Below are 13809 nucleotides of genomic sequence, written 5' to 3'. Positions count from 1 at the left end.
CTAGTCGGCACAATCGTGGGACGTAAAAATTAAAGATTTCGTTTTTTTCCTTCCCAAATCCTTTCCATTGTTTTTGTTGTTAGATATTCAGTATAAATGGCCTCTGAGCGGTATGTGGTCGTGTTAAGTAAATAAAATAAATACACACCGTGGAAAAAAGAAAAAATAGATAGTAGATAAAGACAAAAAATGCTCTCCTCCTAAAAGTCTTTTCTGAAAGAAATAGAAGTTGTAAACTAAAAAAATGGGAGCTTTTTCACTTTACAAATTTAAATTTGAATTTTTAAGTTAGTTCCTTTTTATTATTAAAACCGTGTAAGCAAATATGAAAATACGCAAGTCTTGCTCCTCTAGGTAGCGATGGGCACGAGCGAGTTTTCACTGAAACTCGACTCAACTCGAAACAGACATCTTTGAGCTCGACTCGAGAACTCGGCTCGAAAAATTTCATCCAACTAGACTCGAGTTTCGAGTCGAATCGAGCCAAATCGAGCCAAATGCTGTGTGTAGTTTCAAGTATTTTCTTTATGTATCCTACATAGACAATATAATTATTACCAATGATACTACTATTACTATAACATTATTATTATTATTATTATTATTATTATTATTATTATTATTATTATTATTATTATTATTATTATTATAACACCGTGTATAAACATGAAAGATAGGTGTTTTTTATCTGAATACTAAAAACTAGTTGACTGCTGACCTCGGTAGTCGTGAAGTCTAGGAGGCAAGGACATCGTTCATGAGGTTCTGGGTTTGAGTTCCGGAGGATCAAGTATCCGGACTCGAACCAAAAATCATCAAAAGTTAGAGGGTGCCGGGCATATATGTTCAAAACTGCTTGGTCCGGGTTTAGGGTTCTCAATGGCTCCAGTGGCTAAGCTCACAGCTTATTCACTATGGAGCTGAGCCAACAGCTCACCCACCCAAACTGACACGAGCCGAAATAAACCGAGCAGATGGCTCATCCCAACCGAGCCGGCTCGAGACAATGGCTCACCTGAGCCAAGTCGGTGCCTCATCTCAACCAAGCCGGCTCGAGTTGTTCACTCAGTTGAACCGAACTAAGCCGATTAACATCCTTACACGGGTTGGGCTTCTGCTTCGGCTCAAAACTTTCACCGTGCAGGTCTCAGCCTTGGTGGTGAGAACTACAGTATATACTTATGTTAGTGCTCACGACATTTGAGGCTGTCTCGTTATAAAAATCCATTGTCGTCTTGTTAATCGATTGATTGATTGATTGAAAGGGTTTATATGGGCGCGTCAACATCGAGGTCTTTTGCACCCTTCTCTGACAGTAAAATGAAGTACCCAACAACAAAAAAGCATAGTATCACAGACATAATAAAGTAAAAGCAAAGTCTGGAGTAAGTAAAAGGTGTTCGGTCATTTATGAATTAAAATGTCATAGCATTCAAGAAATGTGCAAACTCGATACACAAACACAAGGACGGGTTAGTACACAACAGCATGTTAATCTTCTCTGCCGGGGCAGCTCGGCAATAGGTGCACACACGTGGGGCAGCCCATAATTAGTAATGAATATGACAGTGCAGTAAAGAAGATAAAAGCAAGGAAATGCTATGACAAGCATAAAACCACCATGAAGAAACACAAACGGTAGATAAAAGCAGAAATAAATTAATTAAAAGAAATGTGAGAAATGCACTCACAGATCACGCAAGACGTGCAAAAGCTGCAAGTACGTGAAAAGTTTCTGGAGCATCTGGACATCGTCTCCGAGCAAGGTAGACAGATCAGCTGGTAAGCCAAGGCGGGCTCGCTCAGGAGCAAGAGGAACACATTCCACAAGAAGGTGGCGGATGGTCAGGAATGCACCACACTGGGTGCAGGAAGGCGGGTTCTGACGACGTAACAGGTAGCCATGGGTCAGATGGCTGTGCCCGATACGTAAGCGTGCCAATCGTCGTTCTTCCAGTCTTGAAGGACGAGAACTCGTGGCCCAAACACCAAGTCGCGGCTTGACAGCATGCAATTTATTCTGAAGTTGCTCATCCCAGTTTGTCTGCCAGCGCTGAAGGAGAAGACGGTTGATTACAGGGCGAATATCAAAGCTGGGAAGCGGTGACGGATACTCAGGTTCTGTAAGGGCAGCTTCTCTGGCAACACGATCAGCACGCTCGTTCCCTGGAATACCAACATGGCCAGGCACCCAACAAAATTGGACATCGCAACCTGCAAGTCGTAAGGAATGGCAAGAGAGTAGAATTTGCTGAACTATAGGGTGCACAGTTGACACATCCGTGAGACTATGTAAAGCGCTGCTGGAGTCAGAGCACAGGAGAACATGTCGGAGATGGCGTCGACGAATATAATGCAGAGTCTCCAGGATAGCAACCAATTCAGCAGTGAACACAATGGAAGTAGGATGGAGCTTCAAGCCAGCGCTATGATCATCCGTGACGAAGGCACAACCAACAGAATCTTCATGCTTCGAACCATCCGTGTAGAAGACAGTGTAGGTACGGTACGCATCCAGAAAAGAGAAGAACTCCTGACAAAATTGTTGATTGCTGGTAACAGACTTCTTAAATTGCGTTAGATGGAAGCTGACAACTGGTGGAAGAACTGTCCATGGAGGAATGGGCAGGAGACCCAATGGATAGATGGCAGGGACATCGAGTCCAAGAGAAGCCCCAAGGTCTATAGCACGAATGCCAAAAGGCCGGGTAGCAGTAGGTCGTGCTTGATATCTGTCATAGCGAGCACCAGCCTCAAGGGCAAAGACCGAAGGATGGTCAGGTACGGCACGGATATGAATATAATAGCGCAGGAGCAGGCTGTCCCGACGGTGGGAAAGAGATGGTTCATGAGCCTCGACATAGAGACTAGGAATAGGGCTAGTTCGGAAAGCTCCAAGCGCCAAACGGAGGCCAAGATGAACAGAATCCAGATGACGTAGGATGGAAGGTCGAGCAGAACCATATGCAACACAGCCATAATCCAATTGGGAGCGGATGAGGCTACGATATAGTCGCAACATCACCACACGGTCAGCACCCCACGAAAGATGGGACACCAAACGTAGTAAGTTCATGGAGCGGAGACAGCGGTACTTCAGGTCTCGAACGTGAACAGCCCAGGTAAGTCGTCAGTCAAACTCCAAGCCCAGAAAACGAACATGATCCACATAGGACAATCGAGAACAGCCAAGGAACAGCTCAGGATCATAGGTACAGTGGCGAAGGCGGCAAAAATGTACGCAGTGTGTTTTGGTGAGAGAAAAGCTGAAACCAGTAGTGGTAGACCATCGGTGAAGGCGGTTGAGCGCTAACTGCAACTGGCGAGTAACTGTACGGAGATCACGTGAGCGACAGTAGATAGTAAAGTCATCCACATAAAGCAGCCCATGAACAGAAGGGGAGTGCTGCGACATCACACTGTTCACTGCGACAACAAACAATGTGACACTCAACACACTACCCTGTGGAACGCCATTCTCTTGTGCAGAAAGAGTAGCTCCAAGCTTGACTCTGAAAGAACGTTGTTATAGAAAATTCTGGATGAAGAGAGCCAAGTGGCCACGTAAGCCCCAGAGATGGAGTTGCCTCAAAATGCCATATCGCCAAGCGGTGTCATAGGCCTTTTCAAGGTCAAAGAAGATGGCTATCAGATGTTCTTGATGACGAAATGCATCCTGAATAGCACTTTCAAGATGCGCCAAATGATCAGTAGTGGAACGGAAGCGCCGAAAGCCACACTGAAGATTGGAAATGAGGCCATGGTGTTCAAGAAACCAGACTAAGCGGACATTGATCATCTTCTCCAAAAGTTTACACAGACAGCTAGTCAAGGCGATCGGCCGGTAGCTTCCACTGGACGTGACAGGTTTAGCAGGCTTCAAAATAGGAATAATGTATGCTTCACGCCATTCGTCGGGGAAGGAGTCTTCAAGCCAGATGCGATTGTACAGGTCAAGAAGATGTTGCTTTCCATCGTCAGGCAGGTGCCGGAGCATAGCATAACAGATGCCATCAGGACCAGGTGCCGTGTCCTTCATAGAATCCAAAACAGCAGCAAGTTCAGCAGTAGTAAAAGGCAGATTATAAGCTTCAGCGGTTGCAGAGTGGAACTGAAGTGGCGTACGTTCGGTGCGTTGTTTATAAGTGAGGAATCCAGCGGAGTAGTGAGTAGAACTGGAGACATCCGCAAAATGACGACCGAATGCAGCAGCAATTCAGTCCTGATCAGTGACCATTACACCATCGATAATAAGGGATGGAACCGCAACGGAGGAAACATGTCCCTGTAGACGACGAATTTGCGACCAGACCGCTGTCATGGAGCTGCCCGCAGTAAGAGAAGAAACATAAGTGCGCCAGCTGTGACGCTTAGCTTGCTTAATCAGATAGCGGGCTCGAGCACGAAGAAGACGAAATTGAGCCAAATTATCAGCTGTAGGAGCACGATGAAAAGTACGGAGTGCTCGACGTCGGGCCAGAATAGCGTCACGAATCTCCTCAGACCACCAAGGAACGGTGCGTTTACACCGGGAACCAGCATAGATAGGAATAGAGTCGTGTGCAGCTGCCAGGATACTCTGCTCAAAGGCCTCACAATGACCATCAACAGTAAAACGAGGTTCTAAAGTGAAATGAAAAGTGGCGGAAAAATGATCCCAGTCTGCTCGACGTAGATTGTAGGCAGTGAACGGAGCAGAATGGATGAGCGGAAGACCATGCACAAGAATAGGAAAGTGGTCACTGCCACAGAGATCATCATGCACGCGCCAAGTAAGATGGGCACCAAGTTGAGGACTGCAAATGGAGAGGTCCAAATAAGAGTAGGTACCAGTAGCAGTAGTAAAATGTGCGGGACTGCCATCATTGAGGAGCAATGAGTTAGTGTTGTCAAGGAAAGTGGAAATCTCTTGACCTCGCGGCTCAGTACGAGGAGAGCCCCACAGTCCATGGTAGGAGTTAAAGTCACCCACAAACAGAAATGGGGATGGAAGCTGTCGGTCAATCTGTTCAAGATCGACAGCAGTAAAGACGTCATGACGCGTAAGGTAGATACAACAAAAGGTAACAGGTTGTCTTAAGAAGACACGAACAGCTATAAGCTGGAAAGCACTATTCACATGGATGAGAGCAGAATGGTAAGCATCAGAGACCCCAATTGCTACACCACCTGCTGCACGACCTGCAGTAAGCTGATCATGACGATATACAGTGTAACCAGAGAGAACTGAGTTGCTAGTAGAGGTAAAATGCGTTTCCTGAAGACAGAATATGGTAGGATGAAACAATGTCAATAACTGCTTAAATTCCTCGTAGTGAGTGGAATAGCCATTTAAATTCCATTGAAGAAGAGACATGTTCAACAAGCATCGAGAACAAGAAGCGAGGTACTGCGCTTGCCTTTTTCACGGCCTTCCACAAGGGTAAAATCATCGAGCTCCTCCTCCACCATATCATCCATAAGAGACTCGTCATCACTAGGTGGACTACGTGACGTATGCTTCTGTTTCTTCGCCCCAGGTGGGCTAGAAGACTGGGTGCGTGAAGATTTCTTCGATGCCTTGGTAGAAGAAGCAGTGGAAGAGGGAGAGACAACTTTGGAAGCTTGAGCCTGGAGCTGTTTTTTTCGTTCCTTCTTAGTGAGGGGTTGGTAGGAGGCTGGTTGTTTGACTGCTTCAAAAACTGAGTTATGGAGTGAGTAGGAGCAGACGAGATAGAGCCAGCTGCCGGAGCGGCAGAAGGCTGAGAAGCAGGAATGGGCTTAACAATTTGTGGAGGCGAACGATCTGTCAATGGAAGCTTAGGCTGCGAAGCGGATGATGATCGGTGCTTCGTGCGGGATAGTCCTGGGTTCACAGAAGAAGCAGTGGTACGGGACGCCTTGGAAGAGACTGGCGCACTGGGAACCGCAACGTCAGTTTGGGTAGCAGAATTGACTGTCTGAGTACCTTGGGATCTGCTGGTCTTTAGAAGGGAGGAGAAACTGGTGCCGAAGTTGACTTTTGGCTGTAGTCTTCGTTTAGCCTCAGCGGCGGAGATCTTCTCGATTACCATCAATTCACGGATCTTCTTCTCAGCCATAAAATTAGGACAGTCACGTGACCAAGCTGGGTGGTCACCTTTACAATTAGTGCACTTCGATGGGGCCACACATGGGGCCGGACCATGAGCTGCAGAACTACAATTGCCACAGATGACAGAGGCATGGCAAGAAGGGGCTGAGTGGTCAAAATGTTGGCAGTTGAAGCACCGTAAGGGTAGTGGTATGTACGGGCGGACCTTCAATCGGTGGTAAGCAACGTTCAAATGCGTTGGAAGGTCAGGTAAAGCGAAAGTAATGACATACGAATCCGTGGGCTGTATTGTACCATTTTTCTTCGTAGTAATTCGATGGACGTCTGTCACATGGCTATCCTTAAGTTCGGCACATATTTCCGCCTCTGGTAACTCTCTCAAATCAAAGCAAGTGATGACTCCTTTGCTAGTGTTTAGTTGTCGATGAGGCTCAACCAGAATAGGAACAGGTCCTAACTGCGTACTCGCTAGAAGTAATTGTGACTGTTTTTCTGTGGTCGTTTGAACAAGGAGCGTCCCATTCCGTAATTTGCGAATATGGCCAGGAGGAAACGTTCCTGTGGCAATGTGATGAAGTTGACGATGAACGATGAACGGTGACAATTTACTTACTGCTCCAACGGTATCACTTGATCTATCTTTAATAATTAAATATCTTGGTGCAAGACCAAGCTTTTCCTCTCTCTCTCTGTCCTGGGTGGGTGGTTGATGCGTAGCCATAACTATAGAAAGCCCAAAATCCTCTCAGCTTCCCCGTCATGGGTCGAAGCGGCCAACGAGGCTGGCAGGTCCTACCTGCATGACCCTTGTCAGCAAGCTAAGCTGTGACACCAAGTCAAAATGACAAGGAGGCAGAGCCACTTGCACCGCCGACTGATGGGTACTTTTGAGAGGACCCACGTCCCACCGTGTAAGGGGAGGAACCAATGGTTCATTGGAGATTCCCGCACCACAGACTCCCAGCATTCCCTTTCAGGGCATCACTCCTTCCGGTCCTGCTGGGTGCGCATGCGCTGCACTCCTCCGTCCCACGGCCCCGGGTCCAGCGTCATCCAAGAAAATCCAAAAGCAAAACCAGTCCATTGTAAGGTTGTATTCTAAAAGAGCAGTCCACATCCGAGGCTTATATTTTTAACTATGCTCGATCGCATGTTTTAAATGCCGGGTGATCGGCCCGGCACAACCCCCAACCTGGAGGACCAGTGGCTGATTGCAGTTCCGAAGAACTGGGCGATGGGGGCGCCACATCCCGACGCCGTAGTCTTGTTAATCGAGACGAAGCGAGATGAGCAACACTAAAAATATTCCACATTACTGCTTACATTTCTCATAGCTTTCGCTTTCCAGTCTAATCAGGCAATGATTTCAAAACGAGTTAAAACGAGCTAAACGACTGAGCCATTTTTCAAACTCGACTCGACTCGGAACTCGACCTCAAAATGGTGACTCGGCTCGGAACTCGTCCCCAGAAAACTACCTTTGACTCGACTCGAATTCGTTTCGAGTTTCGAGTCGAGTCAAGTTTTAGCTCGACTCGTGCCCATCCCAACCACTAGGTAGATATCAATTTCCGTGATCAGACATTTTCTCAGATATTGAAAGGTGTTTCATCCACGCTCATTAAATTATTAAAGCTTGAGTGTACTGTCCGACACTCCCTGGACTTATAAGCTGATGCACTATTCCAGCATTCACTTAATCTGTCAAAGAAAAGCTTGGAAAAACCAGTGCGGATGGATGGCTACCGATTATTTAAAAATAGAATTACTCGAACAGTTTTTTCCTGCGAAATTTAAACCTAGGTCCGTTCACACAGATGTAAATTTCAATAATAATAATAATAATAATAATAATAATAATAATAATAATAATAATAATAATAATAATTGGTCAGGAAAGTGTGAAAAAACCTTTGCAGATCAGTTATCCTAAGATAAATTTTTCTTCATTCACACCAGACAATATGTCGGAATGGTACCTAAATTATATGCCCCAAGTAGTCTCATTTCCAATGCCTTTAACGAAGGACGTTATCTCTGTGATATCTTCGTCATCAAGCTGGAGATGCCATAACAGCCTTTATAATGTGAAATAAATAAATAAAAGTATTTCGTCTTTTGGCAAATTAACATGTTATTTAGATTTTTCTTCGCTATTTCTCGATGTCTCTGCTTTTACATTTTCGTCAACGGAATTTACACAACTATTGTCTCTTCGTTTTTAACCAATCTCTTCGTTTTACAAATTGAGAAGCAACTCTTAATTCATCAACTCACACTATTAAGCAAATATTTTCGAAGTGACGGTTGCACTGAAATCATCAGGGATTGCTGTGACATGCTCATACGCTACAAATCTTTCCTGACTTTTGTTTTCTACCCTCTTCTATTAACAATTTTTCTTCAAATATTTTTTTCTGAACGAAAACGAAACAACAAAGAAAAATGTTTATTTTACCCCTCCTTTTTTGCCTAGTAGTTTGCAGGAAAACTACTACTACTAATACTAGCTGCTGAGTATCGAAATCAATCGCTCCTTTCTTTTTGATGACAATTGCGGCTACAAATGAGCCGTACTAATCCGAGGTTCGCTGTTGTAGTTGATGTGATATTGTTAACGATGGTGAATGCTTCAAACTAGGTCGACGACAGGTCACGTATTTTGTTATTCTTGGAGATCAACGATTTCTTGGCGAAAATATATCTATTTAATTTTCTCTTAACTCTTGAACTAAAGTAAAGAACACATTTTTTCGGAATCTCCTTCCGCGCTTAGCAAAGAACTGGCTGCATCCTGTATTACCTCGCTGAAACTGTATAAAATTAGTAAACTTTGAATTTGGATCAAAAAGGGGTGAAAAGTGTGGTCACCGCTATGTCAAAACAGAACAACTTCAATGTCATCACAGGAATATAGGTCCTACTCCTCACTCTATTCACCGCTCAACCTTATCTCCCACTGATCTTTAGAAACAAGAGAGTTTCCAATAAAACATTTGGAAACACCTTGGTTTTATTTTATTATAATACTAGAGGTCAGCTTTCAGAAGGTAGGAACAGAGCATGTGACATCTTGAGGAAAAAACATTGCAGGTTCAGAGTGCTGTTTTCCATTATAGAAGGGATTCTCGGAAAACTCGATTCCCACACCTCGGAAACGCAAACATTTTAAAAGAATTTAGACATCATTCGTGACAACCTGACGACAAGATTTTTTGCTTTGAAGTACAATACGTGAAAAGCAGTTATTGTTTCCTCCAATGAAGTGAGTGTACCGTGGATCGAATGTAGCGTATACCAGCGTACTTCCTAAATTTTAGGTGGCTATACGATAGTTTCTCAAAATTAGAGGTGTGTATACGCCGTATATCCGCGTATACCCTCCATTACATCCCTGGGTATAGGTACTGATTTCTCATGTTCATTTAAAGTCAGTCTTTTATAGTTATTAAAGCAAACCATGACGATTAATGGCTGATGTGCAGGAGGACCTTCTCCACATTTATAAAGACCTAAAGAGTATGCGAATATTGCCTTGACCGTGGTGTAGGACAAAATGATTGCCTCCAACGAACTGACTCAACTATACTGTTGAAACTTGTAACCGCTTTCCGTAGTCCCCCATCAGGAATTCGCGGTCGGCAGGAGAGATTACCGCCGTCGACGGTGGCAGGCCGCCGGTGGGCAGCCGGCACCCATCCGCGGCGGCACGACGATCTACTTCTTCAAAGTTGCCAACCTTTTGCCGAGGCGGCAAGCGGTCGAAAATCGTTTAAAAATGCCCTTTGTCAACTCTTTGCTGACTGTTGCCCACCGTCAGAGTCGACAAAACAGTCGGAAAGGCCTCTTTCCGACCCTCTCCCCGACCCCTTATGCCGACCTCTTTTCGACGGCGGCGCCGGCGCATTTACTGAGCTTTTACGGCTGTTTGCCGACTGCTCGGCAAGGCCTTCTTTCAACGGCCGCGCTGGCGCTTTTAATGCTCATTTCCGACTGTTTGCCAACTGCTCGGCAAGGCAACTTTACGACGACGGCGCCGACGCAATTAATGCTCATTCCCGGCTGTTTGCCGAATGCTCGGAAAGGCTACTTTCCAGAGGCGGCGCCGGTGCATTTTATGCACCTTTCCGGCTGTTTACCAACTGCTCGAAAGGACATCTTTTTAATGTCGGCTTCCCGATTCTCTCACAGGCCGCATCCGACCCCTTGCCGCCGTCGAAAAGTGGCTCTTTGCCGACTGGAAATCAACCCTTCACGAAGGCAAAATTTTCATTACCTTTTACATTAGTCTTGCCTAAGTCTTCCCCCATGCTGTTTTCTCGACAAGGAGCACCCTTGCAAGTTCTCGAAGTACAATACTTGCATTTTTGTGTGTCCCAATATAAAATTTCTTCCTTTTTGCTTTTTTGCAGCACTCTAACCCAAAAAAGGAAGAAATTGAATGGGACATGCAAGTATTGTATACTTTCAGAACTAGCAATTGTGCCCTTGCCGAGAAATCATAGCACGGAGGCAGACTTAGGCAAAACTACTGTAAAAGGTGGTGAAACGTTTGCCTTCCTGAAGGGTTGATTTCCAGTCTGCAAAAGGCCACTTTTCGACGGCGGCAAGAGGTCTGATGCCGTCTGTGGGAGAATTGGGAAGCTGACATCGAAAAGAGATCCTTTCGAGCAGTCGGCAAACAGCCGGAAAGACGCATAAAATGCGCTGGCGCCGCCGCTGGAAAGTAGCTTTTCTGAGCAGTCTGCAAACAGCACAAAAGCTGCGTAGCAATGCAATTAAAATCATGGCGAGTAATGTTGCACTCGGTACATACGCTGTACATTTCTACAATTCTCAGTACGATATAAGTGCCATATAGAGGGAAAGTATCTGGGAATGACTTACAAATGCTTGAAAGCGACCTAAAAATAACAAGTAAGCAGCTAATAATGCCCGTTAAGAATAATTCAATTAACACGTCTGTGGGCCTAATGTGAAAAACTTTTAACAGTCAGTACATTTTCCCCCTGAAAGCACATTTTTCACTATCAGGACCACTAGGAACAACAGTGTTCTATGCATTCAAAATTTGCTCGTTGCGAACGCTTTCTTCGGAGGAAACAAAAGCCGCAGCAATCCGTTGGAATACAGACTTTTCAGGCTGTCGTTTTCCCATCAACTATTTGAAAAAGGATTTTAAACGTCAATGATTTTCTAAATTTTTTTAAAGTACAAGGATCACGCTCCAGGTACGTGGTGGCGGAGAGATTCAAACCGGGCCTACCAATCACCGCGCTGACATGTTTCCCCTGGAGTACGGATTTCTGCTTGGAAATAGCGTTTTTCTGTGTTGAATAGGTTGCTTGGTAATGGTTTGCGGCTGTATATCCTCTGCGTCCAGGTAAACTTTGTATAATCCAAGGATGTTATAAAGATGAAAGATCAGCCTATGTGTATCTTCATGCTATGAATTCGATGAAGCCAAAAAACAACCGAGTATCGGTACTCTCGGCCCGTATGATTGGCTACTTCGTTTCCGCCAAGAATTGTGGCTCAAAACATTGTGATTTTAGTGGAGGAGAGGGGAAGTTTGGCATGGCAAAGCTGTGACGTATGGCTTCACGATTTAGTTGTAAAGGCAGATCCTCTATGTTATAACATTCTTGGTGTAATCGATGCAATTATGGACCAAAGTATTTAAACATTCTGATGCAAAATTTGGTACAAAGTGCTGAAACATTGGGAATAAAAGAGAACTTCCAGTACTACCAGGATAACAATCCCAAGCACAAAGCACTCAATGTGCGTTTGTGGCTCCTGTATAATTGTCCGCATGTGCTGGAAACATCTCCGCAATCTTCTGATATTAACGTTATTAAGCACTAATGGGTTCATTTGGAAAACCTGTTTAAAAACCTCATATTATTAGAACAAAGGAAGACTTGGAAATCAGCACGTCACACTGTGTAATATACCATTACAGTCTAATGTGATGATGTTTTTAATAGGAGGGTGCCCGAAATTTTTGCACCGACTGTACTTGATGTTTAACAAAAAATTTCTGGCTGTTCATATAATTCGTAATTTTGTTTGTTATTCTATTTCAAATTAACATGGAAAACTGTAAAACTTCATTAGGAATTATAGTTTTGGGAATCGATATCTTTATTTATATATTAAATTAGTTATAAGTCTTGTATATGGATATGTAAATGGATTATTACAAGTCTTACGGTGTCAGTGCTATCTGAAAATATAGGTCCACCATTGGACGGAAATTTTCGAATAAATAACCAATCTAAAATTCGGCAGAATTTTCTGGACCACCCTTCACCTTTCTTTTAGATCTCTATGTCCTTCTGATATCTAGTTCAATCCAGATTTTACCAAAATTTATTCGTTTCAAAGCCCCACCGCCAAAAATGCTTTGTTTTGATTGGAGGATTCACCCACGCTATGATGTTAGAGCGCGATTATTCCCATTCCCTGCCTAGAATTTTGCTGAAGACAGCAGACCCAGATCTTCCCAGCTCAGAAAAGGGTAGAAATTAGCTAGAAAAGCTGCATTAACAAGGTAAATCTAGTTTGATAATTGAATAAATACCATCCAGGAAGCTACGGAGCCATAATTTACTAAATTTCATAGTAAAAAACCGGACTGAAGAACTGAAATAGGAAGTGTAATTCAGTGACGCCATGTTTTGCAGCTATAATTAGTGATGGACAGGTTCTACCAAGTGAAGTGCATCAGTTTGTTAGTTGTTCTTAAAGATCCATAAACAGTTTCGGAAGAGTAGTGTTTTCTCCCTTAAAATATTTTTATCCTGAAAATTATTCCTTTTAGAGTTACGTAAGGCCTGCCCCACTGCCGTTTGTGTTCGTGTATGTAGTGAATGTGATTTCTTTTTTGTACTTATCTAGTAGTAACATGGCGGTATTTAATTTCGTTGTAGTTAGGATAGTGATCATAATGCGCGTGTAAAGTTTCAAGAGGGCTCCTGTTTACTCCCAACTTGGGGGTACAGCTTCCAGCAGGGATGGGTTGAACGTATAGTTATCATAAGGTTCTTTTCCCTTCAGGAAAGGGGCCCATATATTTTTTCAATAAATAGTTTGGGTATTAACTAAACAGGTTGAATTAAGAATGTGATTTAGTGAATACAAGGGCCAATTGGCCCTGTTCCTTTCTTTCTCTTTCCTTTCGTAAACCGATAGAGCCGATTTTAAAGAAAATGGTAAAATCTGAATGTTGTTTATGTGAGTAAATAGTAATGATTAATATGTATTATAACATGTATTAATGTAGTTTGTAATTATGGATGTGGCATGTATGTGTTTGTAATGTAGTATCAGTAGTAGCAATTGTAGTTAAGTGATGAAAGAGTGTGTGAAATAATGAAGTATGGACAGTGTATCATTCGTATTCGATCAATAGCTAAACGCAACATATCAATCCATAGTAATATCAGAAAATGAGAGTGTCATAGTATCAAAATTCCGTGTACAAGGTCACATTCAGTGGTTCAAGGGTTGATCATATCGTCGCTAGCCCCCTAGTGTCAAAATTCAGTACTAACCGTCATCCTTATGTCGATGTTCTTAGTGATTTAGTTTCCATGGAATTGACCTTTCTTTTCGAAATAAAACCTAGTACATATAATTCCCAGCCCAAATGCATATACAGTTAGGTTAGGTGATCCAAAATTAATATTTTCTGAAAATTACAACATTCTACTTAGTCTAGAAATCGAAAT

General features: G+C 43.5%; 1 protein-coding gene across 1 annotated transcript; it reads right to left on the bottom strand.

The window, feature by feature from the left end:
* Positions 1-1687: 1687 nt before the first annotated feature.
* LOC145682196 (uncharacterized) lies at positions 1688-3076 on the bottom strand. Its single transcript, XM_081753780.1, has one exon. It carries the CDS (start codon positions 3074-3076, stop codon positions 1688-1690), a length of 1389 nt encoding a protein of 462 aa, XP_081609906.1.
* Between the last annotated feature and the right edge of the window lie 10733 nt (positions 3077-13809).

Source organism: Thermobia domestica, chromosome 3 (genome assembly GCF_964235325.1).
Source record: "Thermobia domestica chromosome 3, izTheDome1.hap1.1, whole genome shotgun sequence".
Taxonomy (NCBI): Eukaryota; Metazoa; Arthropoda; class Insecta; order Zygentoma; family Lepismatidae; genus Thermobia; species Thermobia domestica.
The sequence above is the reverse complement of the archived record's forward strand: the minus strand, read 5'-3'. Positions and strand labels throughout refer to the sequence as shown.